The 24,377-nt window shown below is 38.8% G+C and overlaps 1 protein-coding gene across 3 annotated transcripts in view; it reads left to right on the plus strand.

Moving 5' to 3' along the window:
• The window catches only part of PCSK6 (proprotein convertase subtilisin/kexin type 6), a 196,041-nt gene that overhangs the window by 67,224 nt on the left and 104,440 nt on the right, over positions 1 to 24,377 (plus strand). For all 3 annotated transcript variants that reach the window (XM_067030118.1, XM_067030119.1, XM_067030120.1), the window contains exon 6: positions 257 to 345. In XM_067030118.1, the coding sequence (XP_066886219.1) occupies positions 257 to 345 (89 nt within the window). The remainder of the gene's footprint in view (positions 1 to 256; positions 346 to 24,377) is intronic.

Raw genomic sequence — 24,377 nt, forward strand, 5'->3', positions numbered from 1 at the left:
AGGCCTTGCCAGCCTACAGGGCGCAGGGCTGGGGTGGGGAACGGGATGGTCCAGGGCCATGCAAAAGCCCACTTGATGCCCCTACCGGAGCAGCCATCAGAGGGAGGGGGGCGATGGGAAGGGATGTGGGGAAAAGGCTACAGCATCCTCCCCGGGCTTAGGGATAATGACTCTTCTTGCAGGAGAGCTGAGCAGGGCACTGAACCCACTGCAAGGTGCTGGCGGAGTCCTAATTTCGTTTTTTCCTTTGCCTCAGACATGGTACTCGCTGTGCGGGAGAGGTCGCTGCTTCAGCCAACAACTCTTACTGCATCGTGGGCATCGCATACAATGCAAAAATCGGAGGTAAGGCCCAGGAGTGTGCTGCCTGGGGGCTCGGGCCTGGGGCAGGGGTACTGGACGTGTCCCTCCTGCGAGTCTCAGCAGTTGCACTTCCGTTGGCCTCGGTGGCCGAGTCGGACCCTGGGCCTGACCTCATGCTGCCAGGGGCCTGGAGGCGGAGGTGTTGCTCACTGGTTTGCCTGAAATGCCTCCGCGGTCCTGTGGGTCTGGCTGCTGACTCACCGCTGTCAAGCAGAGCCGTCCTGAGAGGCCGCGTGGGTCCCCTCCTGCAGCCCATTCTGCCCTTCCTCTGACTCTCCCAGCAGGGTTTACGGTTTACACCTGGGACAAAGGCCTTTCCTTGGCCCCAACTCCCGCTCGAGCATCCTGGCCCACTGCTCCTGCCCCGTCCCTCGGCTTTAGCCAGACGACATTTGTCATAGTGTCCCCCAGAGATGCCTGGTCTCCCCTGTTTAATGATGGGCGGGTAACATTTGCCTCACCCCAAAAACCTCTCCCCGCCGCTCTGTTCTGCTCAGTCCATCCATGACTTATGGCCTCTCACGCCCTCTCTGCTCCATGGAGTGCTCCCCAAATCCAGGTGTCCCTCCTCGTCTTGTTTACTGAGGGAGGTCAGCCTTCCAGGTCCCTTTAAGGAGCACGCCTGACCCTGGGCGTCTCTGGCTCTGTAGTTTGGTTTCTCCATTTGTGAGTCAAGCTTCTCTTGTTAGGATGGGGCTTTAGAGCAAAGAGTCACACGTCTTCCTCGCCCCCCACCCCTGCCCCCTGAGCCTGGCAGATTGACAACTCAGACTGGCAGACAGTCAGTCAGTAAGTCCTCTGCAGTGCCTGGTAGGTGCGCATCACTGAGCTGGCACTGAGCAGGTGTGGCCGGGGCATGAATTGTCCTCGACCGTCCACGTGGCCTTGGGGCACTGGCTTTCGGTTTGGAGGTGCTCACACGCACGCTGATGGCCATGCTGGGATGCCTTCCTGGGCTGTGGCCTTCTCTGCTGCTTTGCCTTTGTGGAGGTGGTTGTAGCTCCCTCAGCTCTACTACGAGCAGCACAAGGTGGAGAACTCTGGGTCACGCAGTCTTTGGGGAATTTCTTGAGTTTTGAAAATAGGGTCCCCAGCTTCACTTATTTAGGACCCTCTGCCTGCCCTTTCCCTTGGAAACCTTTGAAGTGGCTGGGATTTAACCAGCCATCATTAACCACCAAGGGCGTGTCCTGCAGAACAGATCAGGAGACTGTCACCTGGCCTCACTCCTTCGTGGATAGCTCTTTTACGTTGGGATGTGTAAGTTCTCCTCGGAGCTCTTGATGAGTGGAGACCCACGAAAAGTCTCCCTGGCTGACCTGGGTACCAGTTCCATTCCCACCATCCACTCGTTCTGTGTCCTTGGACAACAGGTATAACCTGTCTGTGACACGGGGTTGGGTTTGCAATGGAGACATAGTGTGGGCTTGAGGTTGGCCTTGACCCAGGGAACCTGTAACAGCCACGTCTCCAAGGCTGCTGCACACAGCTGTAGCCTCTCCATACAGGCAGCCTCACCTCTTCCTGCCCCTCCCTCCAAGCCCACCCCTGGACAGGGCAGCCTTCAGGCACCCCTAACATAGCTTCTCTCTCCACATGTTGACACAGAGCAGGGAATTTCTCTGAGATGCCCCTGGTGTGACCATGAGCTCTACCTTTTTATATCTTTTTTATTTTTAAAGTTGTTGTTCAAGAGATTAAAATGGATATCCTAATTTATTCCAATCTATGTGGAATTAATATTATACCACTTCATGTATAGTATATAAACCTAAAACATTATTTGAGTTCACACTCACTGTCGTTCTTTATGCCGTTGTTTTTGTGTTTTACTTCATATATTATAAATCCAATGTTTATTCTTATTTAAACAGTTGGTATTAAAATACTTATGGAAAGAAATATACTTACCTACATATTTATCAGTCCCAGTGCTCTTCATTATTTTCTAGCTTCATATATCTTCTGACTGGTTTCAATTTTTCTTCAGCCTGAGAATTTCTTTTAGTATTTCTTTACATGTAGGTATGCTGGCGAGAAGTCATCTCAGCTTTTAGGTGAAATTTATCTAAATTTCATCTTCATTTTTGAAAACAATTTTGCTGAACATAGAATTCTAGGCTGACATGTTTTTCTTTCAGCCCTTTAAAGATGCTATTCCATTGTCTCTGGCAGCCATTGTTTCTGATGATGAGTCCGTTGTCATACTTATTGTTGTTCCCCTTTATGTAATGTGATTTGTTCCTCTGGCTACTTTTATATATTTTTCTATCTGTGCTTTGTCTGTGACTATAATGTCCCTTGGTGTAATTTCTTTCATATTGATCCAGCTTGGGGTTAGCTGTGCTTCCTCCTGGGTTATTATTCTTATTACTTTTTTTCTAAATCAAATTCGGAAAAATTTCTGTCAGTAGTTTTTGCAATCCTGTTTCCTCTCTTTTCTCTTTGGGCACCAATTATACTTGTTAGATTGCTTGATATACCTCACAGATTGAGGCTTTGTTCATTTTTTAAAATCTTTTTTTCTCTGTGTGCTTCAAGTTCGATAATTTGTTTTACACTGTTTTCTTCAGATTCACTAATCCTTTCTTTTATTGTGTCCAATCTGTTGTTGATTCCACCCAATGAATTTTTTTTCTTTTTTCTTTCCTACTCAGATTTTGTGCTTTTCTGTTCTATGGTGTCCATTTGGCTTTTTTAAAAAAAATATTTCCAAATCTTTCCTTACATTTCCCTTCTCTTCACCCATTATACCTATACTTTACTTTGGACTCTTTGACATACTTATGAGTTATTTTACAGTCTTTTACACTAATTCCAATACCTAAGTCATTTGTGGGTATGTTTCTTTTTTTTTTTTCCTGTGGAATGCCTTATTCACTTTTCTTTTTTAACATCTTTGTTGGAATATAATTGCTTTACAGTGTTGTGTTAGTTTCTGCTGTATAGCAGAGTGAATCAGCTACATGCATATCTATATCCCCATATCCCCTCCCTCTTGTGTCTCCCTCCCATGCTCCTTATCCCACCCCTCTAGGTGGTCACAAAGCACCAAGCTTATCTCCCTGTGCAGGGCAGCTGCTTCCCACTAGCAATCTATTGTATGTTTGGTAGTGTATATATGTCAGTGCTACTCTCTACTTCGTCCCAACTTACCCTTCCCCATCCCTGTGTCCTAAAGTCCATTTTTACGTCTGTGTCTTTATTCCTGTCCTGCCTCTAGGTTCATCAGAACCATTTTTTTAAAGATTCCATATATATCTGTTAGCATATGGTATTTGTTTTTCTCTTTCTGACTTACTTCATTCTGTATGAAAGACTCTAGATCCATCCACCTCACTACAAGTAACTTAATTTCATTTGTTTTTATGGCTGAGTAATATTCCATTGTGTATATGTGCCACATCTTTATTCATTCATCTGTCGATGGACATTTAGGTTGCTTCCATGTCCTAACTATAGTAAATAGTGCTGCAGTGAACATTGTAGTACATGACTCTTTCTGAATTATGGTTTTCTCAAGGTATATGCCCAATGGTGGGATTGCTGTGTCATATGGTAGTTCTATTTTTAGTTTCTTAAGGAACCTCCATACTGTTCTCCATAGTGGCTTTATCAATTTACATTCCCACCAACAGTGCAAGAAGGTTCCCTTTTCTCTGCACTTTCACCAGCATTTATTGTTTGTAGATTTTTTGATGATGGCCATTCTGACTGGTGTGAGGTGATACCTCATTGTCGTTTTGATATGCATTTCTCTAATGATTAGTGATGTTGAGCATCTTTTCATGTATTTGTTGGCAATCTGTATATCTTCTTTGGAGAAACGTCTGTTTAGGCCTTCTGCCCATTTTTGGATTGGGTTGTTTGCTTTTTTGATATTGAGCTGCATGAGCTGCTTGTATATTTTGGAGATTAATCCTTTGTCAGTTGCTTCGTTTACAACTATTTTCTCCCATTCTGAGGGTTGTCTTTTCGTCTTCTTTATGTTTTCCTTTACTGTGCAAAAGCTTCTAAGTTTCACTAGGTCCCATTTGTTTATTTTTGTTTTTATTACATTTCTGTAGGAGGTGGGTCAAAAAGGCTGTTGCTGTGATTTATGTCATAGAGTGTTATGCCTATGTTTTGTTCTAAGAGTTTTATACTGTCTGTTCTTACATTTAGGTCTCTAATCCCTTTTATTTTTGTGTATGGTGTTAGGAAGTGTTCTAATTTCATTCTTTTACATGTAGCTGTCCAGTTTTCCCAGCACCACTTATTGAAGAGGCTGTCTTTTCTCCATTGTATACTCTTGCCCCCTTTATCAAAGATAAGGTGACCATATGTGCATGGGGTTATCTCTGGGCTTTCTATCCTGTTCCATTGATCTATATTTTTGTTTTTGTGCCACTACCATACTGTCTTGATTACTGTAGCTTTGTAGTATAGTCTGAAGTCTGGGAGCCTGATTCCTCCAGCTCCATTTTTCGTTCTCAAGATTGCTTTGGCTATTCAGGGTCTTTTGTGTTTCCATACAAATTGTGAAATTTTTTGTTCTAACTCTGTAAAAATACCATTGGTAGTTTGATAGGGATTGCACTGAATCTATAGATTGCTTTGGGTGGTAGCGTCATTTTCACAATGTTGATTCTTCTAATCCAAGAACATGATATATCTCTCCATCTGTTTGTATCATCTTTAATTTCTTTCATCAGTGTCTTATCATTTTCTGCATACAGCTGTTTTGTCTCCTTAGGTAGGTTGATTACTAGGTGTTTTATTTTTTTTGTTGCAGTGGTAAATGGGAGTGTTTCCTTAATTTCTCTTTCAGATTTTTCATCATTATTGTATAGGAATGCAAGAGATTTCTGTGCATTAATTTTGTATCCTGCTACTTTACCAGATTCATCGATTAGCTCTAGTAGTTTTCTGGTAGCATCTTTAGGATTCTCTATGTATACTATCATGTCATCTGCAGACAGGGACAGTTTTACTTCTTCTTTTCTGATTTGGATTCCTTTTATTTCTTTTTATTCACTGATTGCTGTGGCTAAAACTTCCAAAACTGTGTTGAATAATAGTGGTGAGAGTGGGCAACCTTGTCTTGTTTCTGATCTTAGAGGAAATGGTTTTAGTTTTTCACCATTGAGAACAGTGTTGGCTGTGGGTTTGTTATATATGGCCTTTATTATGTTGAGGTAGGTTCCCTCTATGCCTACTTTCTGGAGAGTTTTTATCATAAATGGGTGCTGAATTTTATCAAAAGCTTTTTCTGCATCTGTTGAGATGATCATATGGTTTTCCTCCTTCAATTTGTTAATATGGTGTATCATGTTGATTGATTTGCATATATTGAATAATCCTTGCATTCCTGAGATAAATCCCACTTGATCATGGTGTATGATCCTTTTAATGTGCTGTTGGATTCTGTTTGCTAGTATTTTGTTGAGGATTTTTGCATCTATGTCCATCAGTGATACTGGCCTATAGTTTTCTTTCTATGTGACATCTTTGTCTGGTTTTGGTATCAGGGTGAGGGTGGCCTCATAGAATGAGTTTGGGAGTGTTCCTCCATCTGCTATATTTTGGAAGAGTTTGAGAAGGATAGGTGTTTGCTCTTCTCTAAATGTCTGATAGAATTTGCTTGTGAAGCTATCTGGTCCTGGGCTTTTGTTTTTTGAAAGATTTTTAATCACAATTTCAATTTCAGTGCTTGTGATTGGTCTGTTTATATTTTCTATTTCTTGCTGGTTCACTCTGGAAGGCTGTGTTTTTCTAAGAATTTGTCCATTTATTCCAGGTTGTCCATTTTATTGGCATAAAGTTGCTTCTAGTAATCCCTCATGATCCTTTGTACTTCTGCAGTGTCATTTGTTACTTCTTTTTCATTTCTAATTCTACTGATTTGAGTATTCTCCCTTTTTTCCTCAGTGAGTCTGGCTAATGGTTTATCAATTTTGTTTATCTGCTCAAAGAACCAGCTTTTAGTTTTATTGATGTTTGCTATTGTTTCCTCCATTTCTTTTTCATTTATTTTTGATCTGATCTTTATGATTTCTTTCCTTCTGCTAACTTTGGGGGTCTTTTTGTTCTTCTTTCTCTAATTGCTTTAGGTGTAAGGTTAGGTTGTTTATTTGAGATGTTTCTTGTTTCTTGAGGTAGGATTGTATTGCTATAAACTTCCGTCTTAGAACTGCTTTTGCTGCATCCCATAGGTTTTGGGTCGTCGTGTTTTTATTGTCATTTGTTTCTAGGTATTTTTTGATTTCCTCTGATTTCTTCAGTGATCTCTTGGTTATTTAGTAGTATATTGTTTAGCCTCCATGTGTTTGTATTTTTTACAGATTTTTTCCTGTAATTGATATCTAGTCTCATAGCACTGTGGTTGGAAAAGATACTTGATATGATTTCAGTTTTCTTAAATTTACTAAGGCTTGATTTGTGACCCAAAATATGATCTATCCTGGAGAATGTTCCATGAGCACTTGAGAAGAAAGTGCATTCTGTTGTTTTTGGATGGAATATCCTATAAATATCATTTAACTCCATGTTGTTTAATGTATAATTTAAAGCTTGTGTTTCCTTATTTATTTTCATTTTGGTTCATCTGTCCATGGGTGAAAGTGGGGTGTGAAAGTCCCCTACTATGAATGTGTTACTGTCGATTTCCCCTTTTATGGCTGTTAGTATTTGCCTTATGTATTGAGGTGCTCCTATGTTGGGTGCCTAAATATTTACAATTGTTATATCTTCTTGGATTTATCCCTTGATCATTATATAGTGTCCTTCTGTGTCTCTTGTAATAGTCTTTATTTTAAAATCTATCTTGTCTGTTATGAGAATTGCTACTCCAGCTTTCTTTTGATTTCCATTTGCATGGAATATCTTTTTGCATCCCCTCACTTTCAGTCTGTATGTGTCCCTAGGTCTGAAGTGGGTCTCTTGTAGACAACATATGTATGGGTCTTGTTTTTTATTCATTCAGCCAGTCTGTGTCTTTTGGTTGGAGCATTTAATCCATTTACGTTTAAGGTAATTATTGATATGTGTGTTCCTGTTACCATTTTCTTAATTGTTTTGGGTTTGTTTTTGTAGGTCTTTCCCTTCTCTTGTGTGTCCTGCCTAGAGAAGTTCCTTTAGCATTTGTTGTAAAGCTGGTTTGGTGGTGATGAATTCTCTTAACTTTTGCGTTTCAATTTCTCCATCGAATGTGAATCAGATCCTTGCTGGGAGAGTAATCTTGGTTGTTGGTTTTTCCCTTTCATCACTTTAAACGTGTCCTCCCACTCCCTTCTGGCTTGCAGAGTTTCTGCTGAAAGATCAGCTGTTAACCTTTTGGCGATTCCCTTGTATGTTATTTGTTGCTTTTCCCTTGCTGCTTTTAATATGTTTTCTTTGTATTTAATTTTTGATAGTTTGATTAATTTGTGTCTTGGCATGTTTCTCTTTGGGTTTACCCTGTATGGTACTCTCTGTGCTTCCTGGACTTGACTATTTCCTTTCCCATATTAGGGAAGTTTTCAACTATAATCTCTTCAAATATTTTCTCAGCCCCTTTCTTTTTCTCTTCTTCTTCTGGGACCCCTACAATTCGAATGTTGGTGCATTTAATATTGTTCCAGAGGTCTCTGAGACTTTCCTCAATTCTTTCCATTCTTTTTTCTTTATTCTGCTCCCTGGCAGTTACTTCCAGCATTTTATCTTCCAGCTCACTTATCTGTTCTTCTGCCTCAGTTATTCTGTTACAGTTTCCTTCTAGAGTATTTTTAATTTTAGTAATTGTGTTGTTCATCATTGTTTGTTTGCTCTTTAGTTTTTCTAGATCCTTAAGTGTTTCTTGTATTTTCTCCATTCTGTTTCTGAGATTTTGGATCATCTTTACTATCATTACTCTGAATTCTTTTTCAGGTAGGTTGCCTATTTCGTCTTCATTTATTTGGTCTTGTAGGTTTTTACCTTGCTCCTTCATCTGTAACATATTTTTTTGTTGCTTCATTTTTTTTTTTTGATGGGTGGTGCTGTATTCCTGTCTTACTGGTTGTTTGGTCTGAGATGTCCAGCACTGGAGTTTGCAGGCCGTTAGATAGAGCTGGGTCTTGGTGCTGAGATGAGGACCTTCGGGATGCCTCACTCCAATTGATATTCCCTGGGGTCTGAGGTTCTCTGTTAGTCCAGTGGTTTGGACTTAGAGCTCCCACCACAGGATTTCGGGCCCGACTTCCAGGCTGGGAACCAAGATCTGGCAAGCTTCGTGGCACGTTAAAAAAAAAAAAAAATGGAAGAAAGAAAGAAAGGAGCAGTACAATATCAAAAATAAAAAACAAAATAAAATTAGAAGGATAAAAAATGTGTTAGGAAAAATAAAACTATAATTGAAACAGCTGCAACAAAGTAAAATAAAACCACAGCAGAAAAAAGAAAAAAAAAGGGTGGGTCGGGGCAAAAAGCCAAAAGGAGAGCTCACTAACAAAGTATAAAGAGTAAAATAAAATTAGAAAAATAAAAGATTTATTAGAAAAAATGAAAATATAAAAGAATCAACAACAGTGAATCAACAAGGTAAAGCAGAATCCCAATGTAAAAGAGAAGAAAAGAAAAGAAAAAAAACAAGCCTTGGGGCTTCCCTGGTGGCGCAGTGATTGAGGGTCTGCCTGCCCATGCAGGGGGCGCAGGTTCGTGCCCTGGTCCGGGAGGATCCCACATGCCGCGGAGCGGCTGGGCCTGTGGGCCATGACTGCTGAGCCTGCGCGTCCGGAGCCTGTGCTCCGCGACGGGAGAGACCACAGGGGTGAGAATCCCCACATACCACCAAAAAAAAAAAAAAAAAAAAAAGCCTTGGCTGTGGGCGTTTTTAGTCAGGGGGTGGAACTTAGGCAGAGGTGGGGTTTAGGGTGGGGCAGGACCTCGGTGGGTGGGAGGGGTGACGATTGAGTGTGGGGCGGGGCCTCTGCTTAGGACCTGAGTGAAAGGGGAGAGGCAGCACGTGGAAAGGAGGGCCTCTGTAGTGTGGGGTTCCTGAGTTTGGAGGTAGGGCCCTGAGTGAAGGTGTGTGGGTGGAGTTTAGGCCCAGCGTGTTGGAGGACGTCTCAGAGGGGGTCTCCAAGTGTAGATGCAGGGCCCTGGGTGGGGGTGTAGGGACGGGGCTTGGGCTCTGCGTGGCGGGAGGGGGGCTCTGAGCACAGAGGATTAGGCCCAGGAGCCCAGCAGGCTTCCTGGTGCCTAAGTGGACAGGGAAAGCATTGGCCACGTTCCCTTCCGTTCCTACATGCCCCTCCCCCACCGTCTCCCCCAGGGTCTGCCCCCTCGCCACGGGACCCCTAACCATGGATGAGTCCCACTGGGTGTAGGAACTCCTCCCCTCCCCCAGCCACTGCTCAGGGGTGCCAGTCCCAGAGGTCCGGCCTTTACTTTTGCTCCCCCTTCCCTCCCTCCCACTCTCTCAGGACCCACGTGGCTGGAGGGGGCCTAGGTGGGCAGAGGATCAGTCCCAGGATCTCAGCAGGCTCCTGGGAGCCCAAGTGGGCACAGGAAACCTGGCCACACTCTTTTGTTCCTCTGCCCTCCCAGTGGTCCCCCAATTTCCCGCTTCGGGCGTGGTATCTCTTCCCCTCCCCAGCCACCCATCAGGGGCGCCAGTCCCATCCTGCTTCCACTTCTCCTCCGCCTTCACTCCCTTCACGTCCCATGTCCTACCCGGTCGCTGGGGGTTCCTCCCGTCCCCTTAGGTGTCCGTGGTCCCACATGGGTGCCTGGTAGGTGCCCTAGTTGTGCGGAGCCACTAATTCCACATCCTTCTCATACGCCATCTTGACTCTGCCCCATTTCTTTTTTAAAAAATTGAAGTATAGTTGATTTACAGTTTTCAGGTGTACAGCAAAGTAATTCATATGTGTGTGTATTTATACACACACATATACATATACGTCTTTTTCAGATTATTTTCCATTATAGGTTATTACAAAATATTGAATATAGTTCCCTGTGCTATACAGTAGGTCTTTGTTGTTTATCTATTTTATATAGTGTGTATCTGTTAATCCCAAATTCGCAATTTTAAGTCAAAGACAGATATCATATGATATCACTTATATGTGGAATTTTAAAAAAATGATACAAATGAACTTATTTGCAAAACACAAATATACTGGGCTTCCCTGGTGGCGCAGTGGTTGGGAGTCTGCCTGCCGATGCAGGGGATGCGGGTTCGTGACCCGGTCTGGGAAGATCCCACATGCCGCGGAGCGGCTGGACCTGTGAGCCATGGCCGCTGAGCCTGCGCGTCCGGAGCCTGTGCTCCGCAGTGGGAGAGGCCACAACAGTGAGAGGCCCACATACTGCAAAAAAAAAACACAAATATACTCACAGACATAGAAAACAAACTTATGGATACCAAAGGTGCAGGGAGGGATAAATTGGGAATTTAGGTATGTTTTCAATCATTGAATATTTCTTTTTACAATGTGCACATTTGCACGTGTCAAGTAATTTTTTATTGTACACTGGACATTGTTATGCTACATTGTAGGGACTCTTGATCCTGTTATCCTTGAATACTGTTGAGTTTTGTTCTTGCAGTCAGTTCAGTTTGAACTTATGGAGGCTTGATTTTTCATTTTTTTAGGATTGATCTCTTTCTGATTTGTCCTTAGCCTTAGAGAAAATCCTTTAGCCCAAGCACATAATCTTTACTCTTAGGTAGTGTGACCCTTTTGGTATTTCAGAGGAAAGACTGAAGTGTTTAGCCAACACCTCTAACTTGGCGAGACTCAAACTCCAAATAGACTCCCCTGCAATGGGCAGCAGCTGGAACATCTGCTCACTCACTCATTCAGCCTCCAGCTATTCCTTTCCTCCTGGACTTCTTAGAGAGTTGCCCAAACATGTTTAGTCCAGCAGTTAGCCGAGTGTTTGAGGGAAGTTTCATTGTGTCCTCTTCCGTAGCTCTCTCCTTTCTAAGATTTCTCTCAATTTCCAGCTGCTCTAACAATCCCAGACTCCATCCCACGACTCCCCAGGAGAATAAGATTGCATTTTCCTGATGGAGTTCTAGCTTTTCTGCATCAAGAGAAATGGGGAGTTCCCTCGGAGGAAAAGTATAAACTTGCATCATACCCAGTATTGTTGCTCTTTTAAGAACTGAATTGCCTGCCTCTGCCTTCTTATGGTTGCTTTCCAATGCCCTTAAAAAGGTGGTGTTTTCTTAAATATTTAGTCTAGAGTTTATAATTATTACTTCTAGAAGAGTTAGTGTGATAGAAGCTACTCTGCCATTATTGACACTAAAACATTGTTTCTGTTTCTTTACCAGATAGATGATGTATTAGTTATCTATTGCTGCATGACAGTTACTCAAACAAACATTTGTTATCTAGCACAGATGGTGGCTTAAATGAGTGATTCTGGCTGAGGGTCACTCATGAGGTTGGCTGTAACTGTAGTCTGAAGGCTTGGCTGGGACTGGAGTATCCACTTCCAAGATGGGTCACTTCTTTGTTCTTGGCTAAAGTCCTCAATTCCTTATTGGCTGTTGGCAGGAGGCCTTGTTTCCTCAACATGTGTATCTCTCCATGGGGTTCTTAGAGTGTCCCCATGGCATGTAGCCAGTTTCCCTTATTGCAGGTGATTCAAAGAGAGAAACAGGAGGAAGCAGCAATGTTTTTCTTATGACTTAGTCTTAGAAGTAATGTACTGTCACTTAGGTCATACTCTATTCTTTAGAAATGAATTCTACATACACTCAAGGGGAGAGAAATTAGGCTGCACCTTTTGAATGGACAAGTGTCAAAGGCTTGTGGTTATGGTTTAAAATCACCACAGATGGGCTCCTAAAAGTTTGACTATATATTTATGCAAATGGAGTAATTTTTTCTACCAGATTTCTTTGTAGAAATTGCATGTTTCTTACATGTTTTATCACATAAAAATAAATAGAATGAAAGTAGTAGAACTGTCCAAATTATATATTTAAAATAATATGCTTGCTAGAACATTACTAATAAGTCAAGATAACTCCAAAATATATATAATGCTGTATCAAAGTGCAGAAAAGCACAAGGAAGGTAAAATATCATCTAGATCCTGGTGAAAACAGGAATAACCAGTACTTACTGAGCTCTTGCTAGATCACAAGCACTGATCTAAGGTCTCTATATGTATTGTCTTATGTAATCTTTACAGAACACTATGTCATTGATGCTACTTTTATCACTATTTCACAGGTAAGGGCCAGAAAGCTTATGTAACTTGCCAAAGATCAAACCAAGCTGACTTCAGGCCTCAGCTCTTAGTTTCTACTCTTTAACAAAAATCTTTAAACCATATATATGAAGTGTGGATGGATGGGTGGATAGATAGATGGACAATATTATTTCTTTAACATTTGATCATACTATACAGATGGTTCCTGATATATGATGGTTTGACTTATGATTTTTCAACTTTACTATGGTGTGAAAGTGATACACATTCAGTAGAAACCCTACTTTGAATTTTGAATTTTGCTGCTTTCTTGAGCTAGTGATATGCAGTACAATACTCTCCTGATGCTCAGCAGTGGCAGACACAGCTCCTAGTCAGCCACACAATCATAAGGGCAAACAACTGATAAACCATTCTGTTTTCACTTTCAAAATAGTATTCAATAAATTACATGAGATATTCAACATTTTATTATAAAATAGGCTTTGTTTTAGATGATTTTGCCCAACTGTAGGCTAATGTAAGCTTTCTGAGCGTGTTTAAGGTAGGCTGGGCTAATATTTTCAACTTATGATTCATTTACTAGGATGTAACCCTATCATAAGTCGAGGAAGATCTGTACTTGTTTTCAGTAAAATATACTAAGTTTAATTTTATGCAAACTTAACACAAGAGAAAGTAAGTCAAACTGAATATTGCCAAACTTCAGATTTAATTCTATGTTGAATTTTATTTGTTTACTGTTTAACTTTATGCTTAATTTATTTGGTTTATATGAATTTAACAGAAGAAAAAGAAACAAGTTTAAAGGGAAGGAATTGCTGAACTTCACATAAATACTTCCTTATAATGAGATATTTTCTCAAATATCCCTCTTTTATTGAAGACAACAAAGCCCCAAGATTGTGACAGTCTTTAAGAGGTCAGGGTTACATTTTTTTGTTGTTGTTACATATTTCCCATATTGAGTAATTAGCATTTACTTCAGTTTGTTCTCACTTCTTCACCCCACACCTCAATATTAGGGTTTTTAAAAAAATTTATTTTCTTTTATTATGTTTGGCTGTGTCGGGTCTTAGTTGCGGCATGCGGTCTCTTCATTGTGGTGCTCAGCCTTCTCTCTAGTTGTGGTGTGTAAGTTTTCTCTTCTCTAGTTGTAGTGTGCAGGCTCCAGAGCGCATGGGCTCTGTAGTTTGCGGCACGTGGGCTCTCATGTTGAGCCGTGGGAGCTCAGCAGTTGTGGCTCGCGGGCTTAGTTGCCCCACAGCGTATGGGATCTTAGTTCCCTGACCAGGGATCAAACCCGCATCCCCTGCATTTGTTTTTCTTGCTTCTTTTTTTTTTTTATTGGGGTATAGTTGTTTTACAGTGCTGTGTTAGTTACTACTGTACAGTGAAGTGGAGTTCCCAGTGCTATACAGCAGGTTCTCATTAGTTACCTATTTTATACATATTAGTTTATATATGTCAATCCCAATCCCCTGCATTGGAAGGCAGATTCTTTACCATTGGACCACCAGGGAAGTCCCTAGGGTTTTTGTTTATTTTCTTTGATGTTGTTTTTACATTGTCAGGGTTCAGTATTAACCATCTGTCACTATGATTCTCACAGTTTTTTTAGTCTTGGTTACCACCATCATTTTCAGCACAGTTTTTCCATTCCTGAGTAATTTATTTTGATTCATTTCTTAATTCCCTGGACTTTGCTACCAAGTAACATTTTCAAGAAAGGCCAACAGGTGCTGTTTTCTTTCATCTTTGAGAAGTTCTGAAGGTTGCCTTTACACCTGAATTATATCTTTTATATATTACAGCCTTACAGAACTTGGTAAACATCACCTGTTTGTCTTCTGGATTCATTGTTGCTTGGAAGAGTTTGAAGCCAGCCCAACTTCTTCCTCCTGTAGGTGACGACTTTTTGGCTTGGATAGGATTCTTCCTTTATCCTTGAAGTCCAGTAGCTTTGCTGGGCCACCTCTGGCTGAGGATTATTCTATAGCAGCTATTCTTGGGATTCAGTATCCTTAAAAAGATCTGGGTATTTAAAAATTTTAGGCAAATTTTCTTGTCATGATTTTTGAATATTTTTAGCTGCATATGTTCAGTTCTGTGCTTCCTGTGTACCACTTATACATATATTGGACCTCTATTTCCTGAATTCTATATCTCTTTCTAAACATATTTAACTTATTTCTTTTCTATTTTATTTTTCCTCAGCTTTTCTCAGGCTTGTCCTCCGTGTCTCTGACAGTTTCCCCAGTACCTTTTTCTCCCTAGAGAAAACTCTAATATGGCTTTCATTTCTAAAAGTCTTTAATTTTTTCCATCTGTTTCTTTCCTGAGGATGAACACACTTTGGGCCTCTTGCTTTTGTCTTGTTATTTCTTCATGGAATCCTTTTATCTCTTTGAGCTCTTGCTTCACAGAGAAATCATTTTTTCTTTAAATTTTGGATATTATGGAGAAATGTTTGTTTATAGTTTTCATCATTTTCTTGTACTTTTTATGCCCCCTTTTTCCTTATTTTTTGCAGCATTGTTGCAGAGATGTCATGCTAGTCACTTTCTGGTTATGATTAGTGACTGGCTGGAGAGGATTGAGGTCTTTCTAGGCCAGTAAGATGCTAAAATGTGGGAAGGAAGAGAATGGGGAGTGAGCTAGGCTGTAAGCACTGTGAACCCAGATCCTTCTCTTCTGCCGGTCCAGTATCTCTGAGAAGATCCCCTTCCCTCACCAGTGAATTAGCATTAATTCATTATATGTGGACACAGCAGGGACAGGGGCATATCTGACTGTCACTTACTTTTTCTCCTCCAACAAATCATGCCACAGAAACTGCCTGTTCTTGGAAAGATGATGTGTTTTTGTGATTCCTGGTCAGACATCACTGTTTCTAAAATAATGGGCATTTAGGTGGCTTTTCATTTTTGCTATAAAAGCAATACGGTGTGGCAAAGAAACAAACTCCCCTAGCCACCCATGCCCCAGTCATATGGACCTGAGGTGCATCACTACTTTGTGGAGAAATTATATACCCTTGGGAATCACAGAGACATGTGTCATCTTTATTGTTTTCAGAGATGAGAGTGGATCATTCCTACATGTTTAACTGGAAGTCCCGAACTTTCATTTCAGAGAAATTTTAATTTTTAAAAAGTTATAGAGCTGTACGTTGATGATTTTTGCCCTTTTTCTATACGTAATATTTCAATAAAAATCTGTTTAAAATTTTTATGATGTCACATTTGTTAGTCTTCCTTTATGACTCTTGGGTTTTGGATCTTGCTTAGAAAAGCCCAAGATAATAAATCTGTTTTATATTTCATCTAAAAACTTAGCTTTAGAAGAATAGTTCATCTTGAAACCTTCATGTTTTTGGCTTTTCTGTTAAGCTTTTTAATCTGTGTAGAATTTATTTCTATGAATGTTGTGAAGGGGAAATCTAACTTTATTTTTCTCCAGAATTAATATTTAGTGATCTCTGCATGCCACCCTTATCATATACTAAATTCCCCTATGTGTACTGGATCCTCCATTATGTTTCATTAGTCTTATAATTCTTAAATAATACTTCATTTTAAATTATCATGGTTTAAGAAGATTTTTTTGATAACTGATAGGATAAATTTTCTCTTAAGGTTCTTTTTCAAAAATTTCTTGGCTATTCTTGCACATTTTCTCTTTCAGGTGAACTTGAGAATCTACTTATCAAGTTCCATAAAAAATCCTGTTGGGATTTTGATTGGGATTACATGGAAATTATAGATTAATTGGGGGAGAATTGACATCTTTACAGTATTGAGTCTTCCCACCCAGGAACATGGTATGTTTTTATTTATTCAGGTCTTCTTTGACATCATTTAAAATAGTTTTATCACTGTCTTCATATTGATCTTATGCATTTCTTGTTAGGTTTATATCTAGGTTGATTTTTTTAAAAAAATATTACTAATTATTATTGAAATGGATATAGAAAAACTATTGATTTTTGTGTGTCTGGTTTTTGTACCTAGCCACCTTAATGAACTCTATTGGTGCTCTTATTATTTATTCTCTTGGCTTTTCTAGACAGGTGTAAATAAAAGCTGTCTGTAAATGGTGGCTTTTATCCCTTTAATATTAATTAGTCATTTCTTTTTCATGTCTTATTTCAATGTATAGGAACTCCTGATGAATAATTAATAGTGGTTGTCTGTAGGTGTTGTTGTTTTGTTTCTGATGTGTACAGGAATGATCCTGTGTTACACCATTTGTAGGTGTCTTCTGTAGGTTTCCTGCAGTTACTCTTTATTAAATTAAGGAAATTTTTATATTCCTAGATTTCTAAGAGTTTTGATCAGGAATGGATGTTGAATTTTATTACATTCTTTTTAAAAAAGCATTTATTGAGGTGATTTTATTGTTTTTCAACTTTACTATTTAATCTGTTTAATGTAGTAAATTTCAGTAATAGATTTCCTAACACTGGGAATTTCACCCTTCCATTCTTGGAATGAGTTGTATTTGATTATGAGTATTGTTCTTTTAATACAGTGCTGCATTCAATTGTTAATATTTTATGCATGGATTTTCCATCTTTATTTATAAAATAAATTGAGCTACAGTTGCTCTTTTTTTGTGATGTCCCTCAGGAGTCTGGGTATCAGAATCAATCTGGTTTTGTAGAATGAATTAGGAAGCTTTCTAGCATTTATTGTGTTCTGAAACAGTTTATACACTGTGGACATTGCCTATTTTTTGAAATGTTGGTAGAACTTATTAATCAGTCTGACCAGACGTGGTAACTCTTTAAAGAGCTAGGTCTGTTCAGGCTTTACATTTCTCCTTGAGGGAATTTTAGTAGTTAAATTTTCCTAGAAAATCATCAATTTCTCCAGATTTTCAAATATATGGCATATGAATTTTATACCATATTTTCATAATTAAAAAATATATTCTCCATGTTTATAGCTATAATTGTTCCTAATCTTATTCGTGGCATCTCTCCTTTTCCCCTTGATTAGACTAGTGAAAAATTTGCTATTTCCTATAAAATAGGTTTTTCAGAGAAGTAGATTTCTTAAATCTAAATACAGTTGACATACAACATTATACTGTTTCAGGTGTACAACATAATGGTTCGATATTTGTATACATTGTGAAATGATCACAATAAGTCTAGTTACCATCTGTCACCCCACAGTGTTATGAACTATTTTTCTTGTCATGAGAACTTTTAAGATTCATTTTCTTAGCAGTTTCAAATTTGCAGTACAGTATTATTGCCTTTATTCACCATGCAGTACATTATATCCCCGTGACTTTCTTTATAACCGGAAGTTTGTACCTCTTGATCCCCTTCACTCATTTCCCCCCTACCCCAAACCCCCTTCCCTCTGGCAACCACCGGTCTGTTCTCTGTACAGTAGTGCCCCCTTAACCATGGTTTCGTTTTCTGTGGTTTCAATTACCCGCAGTTAACTGTGGCCTGAAATACTAAGTGGAAAATTCCAGAAATAAACAATTCATAAGTTTTAAATTGCAGGCCCATCAGAATAGCGTGATGAAATCTCGCGCCAACCCGCTCAGCCCTGCCTGGGACATGAATCATTTCTTTGTCTAGTATATCCGTCCATTAGGCACTTAGTAGTCATCTCAGTTATCAGATGGATGTTGCAGTAACACAGTGCTTGTGTTCAAGTAACCCTTATTTTACTTAATAATGGCCCCAAAGCCCAAGGAATAGTGATGCTGGCAATTCGGATATGCCAAAGAGAAGCTGTAAAGTGCTCACTTTAAGTGAAAAGGTGGAAGTATTCGATTTAATAAGGAAACAAAAAATCGTATGCTGAGGTTACTAAGATCTTTGGTAAGAACAAATCTTCTATCCATGAAATTGTGAAGAAGGAAAAGAAATTTGTGCTAGTTTTGCTGTTGAACCTCAGACTGCAAAAGTTATGGCCACAGTGCATGATGAGTGCTTAGTTAAGATGGAAAAGGCATTAAATTTGTACAATAAGATATTTTGAGAGAGAACAAGAAAGAGAGACTGCATTCACATAACTTTTATTACAATATATTGTTATAATTGTTCTATTTTATTCTTATTGTTGTTAATCTCTTACTGTGCCTAATTTATAAGTTAAGTTTTGTCATAGGTATAGGTATGCATGTATAGGAAAATACATAGTATATATAGGGTTCAGTATTATCCATGGTATCAGGCATTCACTTCAAGTCTTGGAACGTATTCCGCATGGGTAAGGGGGACTGTAGTATCTGAGAGTTTTGTTTTGGTTTTTAGATTCAACATATAAGTGAAATCATACAGTATTTTTCTTTCTCTATCTGGCTCATTTCACTTACATTCAGGGTCCATCCCTGTTGTTGCAAATGGCAAGATTTCATTCTTTTTAATGGCTGATTATATGCCATTGTATATGTGTCTCAGATCTTCTTTATCCATTCATCCATCAATGGACTCTTAAGTTGTTTCCATATCTTGGCTACTGTAAATAATGCTGCAGTGAACATGAGGGTGCATGTATCCTTTTGAATTAGCATTTTCATTTTCTTCGGATAAATATCCAGAAGTGGGATTGCTGGATCATATGGTAGTTCTATTCTTAATTTTTTGAAGAGTCTCTGTACTGTTTTCCATAGTGGCTGCACCAATTTACATTCCCACTGACAGTACACAAGGGATCCCATTTCTCCACATCCTCACTAACATTTGTTATTTCTTGTCCTTTGTATAATAGCCATTCTGACAGGTGTGAGGTGATAATAGCTCACTGTGGTTTTGATTTGCATTTCCCTGATGATTACTGATGTAGAGCATCTTTTCATGTGCCTATTGGCCATCTGTATGTCTTTTTTGGAAAAACATCTATTCAGATCCTCTTCCCATTTTTTAATCAGATTGTGGTTTTTTGTTATTGAGCTGAATGAGTTCTTTAGGATATTAACACCTTATCAGACAGATGATTTGCAAATATCTTCTCCAATTCAGGAGGTTGCCTTTTTATTTTGTTGATGGTTTCCTTCACTGAGCAGAAGCTTTTTAGTTTGATGTGGTCCCATTTGTTTATTTTTACTTTAGTTGCCATTGCCTTTGGAGTCACATCCAAAAAAACATTGCCAAAGAGTGATGGTAAGGAGCTTACCACCTATGTCTTCTTCTTGGAGTTTTATGGTTTCACATCTTTACATTCATGTTTTTAATCCATATTGAGTTAATTTTGTGTATGGTGTAAGATATTTGTCCAGTTTTGTTCTTCTGCATATGGCTGTCCAGTTTTCCCAATACCATTTATTGAAGAGATTGTCCTTTCCCCGTTGTATATTCTTGCCTCCTTTGTTGTAAATTGACTATATATGATTGGATTTATTTCTGGGCTCTCTATTCTGCTCCACTGATGTATGTTTCTGTTTTTTAAGGCAATACCATACTATATTGATTACTATAGCTTTGTAATATAGTTTCAAATCAGGGAGCATGATGCCTCCAGCTTTATTCTTCTTTGTTACGATTGCTTTGGCTTTTATGGTTTCATACAGATTTTAGGATTATTTGTTCTAGTTCTGTGAAAAATTTCATTGGAATTTTGATAGGGATTGCATTGAAACTGTAGATTGCTTTGAGTAGTATGGACATTTTTACAACATTAATCATTCCAGTCCATGAACATGAAATATCTTTCTGTTTATTTGTGTCATCTTCAATTTCTTTCTTCAGTGTCTTACAATTTTCAGTGTACAGGTCTTTCACCTCCTTGGTTAAATTTATTCCTAGATGTGTTATTCTTTTTGATGCAGTTGTAAATGGTATTAATTCTTGATTTCTCTTCTGATAGCTTGTTGTTAGTGTGTAAAATGCAACAGATTTTTGTATATTAATTTTGTATCCTGAAACTTTACTGAATTTATTAGTTCTAACAATTTTTTTTGTGGAGTGTTTAGGGTTTTCTATATATAAAATCATATCATCCAGAAATAGTGATAGTTTTACTTCTTCCTTTCAAATTTATATGCCTTTTATTTATATTTCCTGCCAATCACTCTGGCTAGGACTTCCAATACTATTTTGAACAAAAGTGGCCAGAATGGGCATCCTTGTCTTATTCCTGATCTTAAGGGAAAAGCTTTCAGCTTTTCACTGTTGAGTGTGGTTAGCTGTGGGCCTGTCATATATGGCCTTTATTATGTTGAGGCATGTTCCCTCTGTATCTACTTGGTTGAGAGTTTTTATCATAAATGGATGTTGAAATTTGTCAGATGTTTTTGTGTATCATTTTGATTGAGTTGCAGATGTTGAGCCATCCTTGTATCCCTGGCATAAATCCCACTTGATCATGATGTATGATCCTTTTAATGTATTACTGAATTTGATTTGCTAATATTTTGTTGAGGAGTTTTACATCTATGTTTATCAGGGATGTTGGCTTGTGTAATTTTCTTTTTTTTTGATTTCCTTGTCTGGTTTTGGTATTAGGGTGGTGCTAGCCTCATAACATGAGTTTGGAAGCATTCCCTCCTTTTAAATTTTTTTGGAAGAGTTTGAGAAGAGTAAGTATTAAATCTTCTTCAGATGTTTGGTAGAATTAACCAGTGAAGCCATCTGGTTCTGGGCTTTCGTTTATTGGGAGTTTTTTGATTACTGATTCAATCTCCCTACTAGTAATTGGTCTATTCGAGTTTTCTATTGCTTCATGATTCAGTCTTAGAAGAGTGTATGTTTCTAGGAATTTGTCCATTTCCTCTCGGTTGGCCAATTTGTTCATGTATAATTGTTCATAGTAGTCTCATGATCTTTTGTGTTTCTTTGATATCAGTTGTAATGCCTCCTCTTTCATTTATGAGTTTATTTAAGCCCTCTCTTTTCTTAGTCTAGCTAAAGGTCTGTCAATTTTGTTTATGTTTTCAAGGAACCAGTTTTATTGATCTTTTCTATTGTCTTTTTAGGCTCTATTTATTTCCACTCTGGTCCTTATTATTTCTCCCCTTCTACTAACTTTGGGCTTCATTTCTTATTTTTTTAGTTTCTTTAGTCTTTATAGTTAGATTGCTTATTAGAAATTTTTCTTGTTTCTTGAGGTAGGCCTGAATTGCTATAAACTTCTTTCTTAGAACTGTCTATGTTGTATCCCATAGATTTTGGTATGTTGTATTTTCACTTTCATTTGTTTCAAGGTATTTTAAAAATTTCTCCTTTTATTTCTTCATTGATCCATTGGTTGTTCAGTAGCATGTTGTTTAATTTCTACATACTTGTGATTTTTCCAGTTTTCTTCTTTTGTATTGAGTTCTGGTTTCATACCATTACTTGATATGATTTCAGTCTTCTTAAACTTATTTAGATTTGTTTTGTGGCCTAACATATGATCTGTCCTGGGGAATGCCCCATGTGCACTTGAGAAGATTATATATTCTGCTGTTTTTGGATGGAATGTTCTGTATTTATGAGGTCCATCTTTTAAACATCATTTAAGTCTGATGTTTCCTTATTAATTTTCTGTCTGGATGATCTATCCATTGATGTAAGTGGGATATTAAAGCACCCTACTGGTATTGTATTGCTGTCAATTTCTCCCTTTAGGTCTGTTAATATTTGCTTTATATATTTAGGTGTTCCTATGTTGGATACATAAATATTTATAAATGTTATATCTTATTATTGGGTTGGCTCCTTTATCATTATTTAATGCCCATCTTTGTCTTTTATTACAGACTTTGTTTTAAAGTCTATTTTGTCTGATATCAGTATAGCTACCCCAGCTTTCTTTTGGTTTCCCTTTTTATGAAAAACCTTTTTCCACCCCTTCACTTTCAGTCTATATTTGTCTTTACATCTGAAGTGAGTCTCTTGTAGGCAGCATATAGTTGAGTCTTATTGTTGTTGTTGTTTATCCATTCAACTATGGATAAACATTGGAGAATTTAGTCCATTTACATTTAAAGTAATTATTGATAGGAATGTATTAATACTTACTGCCATTTTATTAATTGTTTTTTGACTGTTTTGTAATTTTTCTGTTTCTTTCTTGTTATCTTGCTTTCTTCCCTGTGTTTTGATTACTTTCTGTATTGTTATGCTTAGATTCCTTTCTTATTATCTTTTGTGTATCTACTGTAGGTTTTTGCTTTGTGGGTACCATGGGACTCACATACAACAGCCTATAAATACAACAATCTATTTTATGTTGATAGTAAGTTAAATTTGGGTGCATTCTAAAACCACATTTTCACTACCCCCCACCACATTCTATGTTTTTGATGTCACTTTTTACATCTTGTTATTTTGTTCTATCCCTTAACTAATTATTACAGTTATTTTTACTACTATTGCCATGTCATCTTTTTTTGTGTGTGTGGTACATGGGCCTCTCACTGTTGTGGCCTCTCCCGTTGCAGAGCACAGGCTCCGGACACGCAGGCTCAGCAGCCGTGGCTCACGGGCCCAGCTGCTTCGCGGCATGTGGGATCTTCCCGGACCGGGGCACGAACCCGTGTCCCCTGCATCGGCAGGCGGACTCTCAACCACTGCACCACCAGGGAAGCCTGCCATGTCATCTTTATACTAGCTTTATGAGTGATTAACCCACTTCCTTTTCTGTATATTTACGTTACCAGTGAGACTTTCACTTTTAGTTATTTTCTTGTTACCAATTCGTTCCATTTCTTTTCAGCTTAAAGAAGTCCCTTTAACATTTCTTATAGGGCCAGTTTAGTGGTGATTAACTCCTTTAACTTTTGCTTGTATGAAGAACTCTTTATCTCTCCTTCAATGTTGAATGATAACCTTGCCCAGTAGAGTATTGTTAGTTGGAAGGTTTTTTTTTCCTAGCACTTTGAATATGTCATGTCACTCCCTTCTGGCCTGCAGAGGTTCTGCTGAGAAATCTGCTGATAGTCTCATGGGGGTTCCCTTGTATATAACAAATTAGTTTTCTCTTGCTGTTTTTAAGATTCTATCTTCAGCTTTTGACATTTTAATTATAGTGTGTCTTGGTGTGGGTGTCTTTGGGTTCATCTTGTTTGGAACTCTCTGAGATTCCTGGATCTGGATGTCTGCTTCCTCCCCAGTGCAAGGGAGTTTTCAGACATTATTTCTTCAAATAAATTTTCATCCCCTTTCTCTCTCTTTTCTCTTTCTGCATTCCCTATAATTCGAATGTTATTGTGTTTGATGTTGTCCCATAAGTCCCTTAAGCTATCTTCGCTTTTTTAAAAAAATTCTTTTTTCTTTTTGCTTCTCTGTTTGGGTGAGTTCCACTGCCCTGTCTTCTGCTCACGGATCCTTTCTTTGCCTCATCTAGTCTGCTGTTGAACTCCTCCAGTGTATTTTTCAGTTAAGTTATTGTGTTCTTCAGCTTTGTGACTTCTGCCTGCTACCTTCTTATATTTTCTGTCTGTCGAAATTCTCACTGTGTTCATCCATTCTTCTCCCAAGTTTGTTGAGCATTTTTATGACCATTATTTTGAACTTCTAATTGGGTAAATTACTTATCTCTGTTTCATTAAGGTTTTTTTCTGAGATTTTTATCTTGTTCTTTCATTTGGAGCTAATTCCTCTGTTTCTTCATTTTGCTTGACTCTCTGTGTTTGCATCTCTTTGTTAGGAGAAACAGCTCTCTCTCCCAGTCTTGATAGGGTGGCCCTGTGTAGGTGATGAACTTTATTGTTTAAACTTGCCCTCATTCTTGGTTGTCTCTTGAACTACCTCTTTGATTGTTTCAGACCTGTTAGCCCCAGAAACACAATCCTCTCTGGCCACCAGAGCCTGGCACACAAGGGCATCCCATCTGTGGGCTGCATGCACCCACTGGCTTTGGGGGACTGTGGGGGGTTGCGGCACT

Source organism: Kogia breviceps, chromosome 3 (assembly GCF_026419965.1).
Source record: "Kogia breviceps isolate mKogBre1 chromosome 3, mKogBre1 haplotype 1, whole genome shotgun sequence".
Lineage (NCBI taxonomy): Eukaryota > Metazoa > Chordata > Mammalia > Artiodactyla > Physeteridae > Kogia > Kogia breviceps.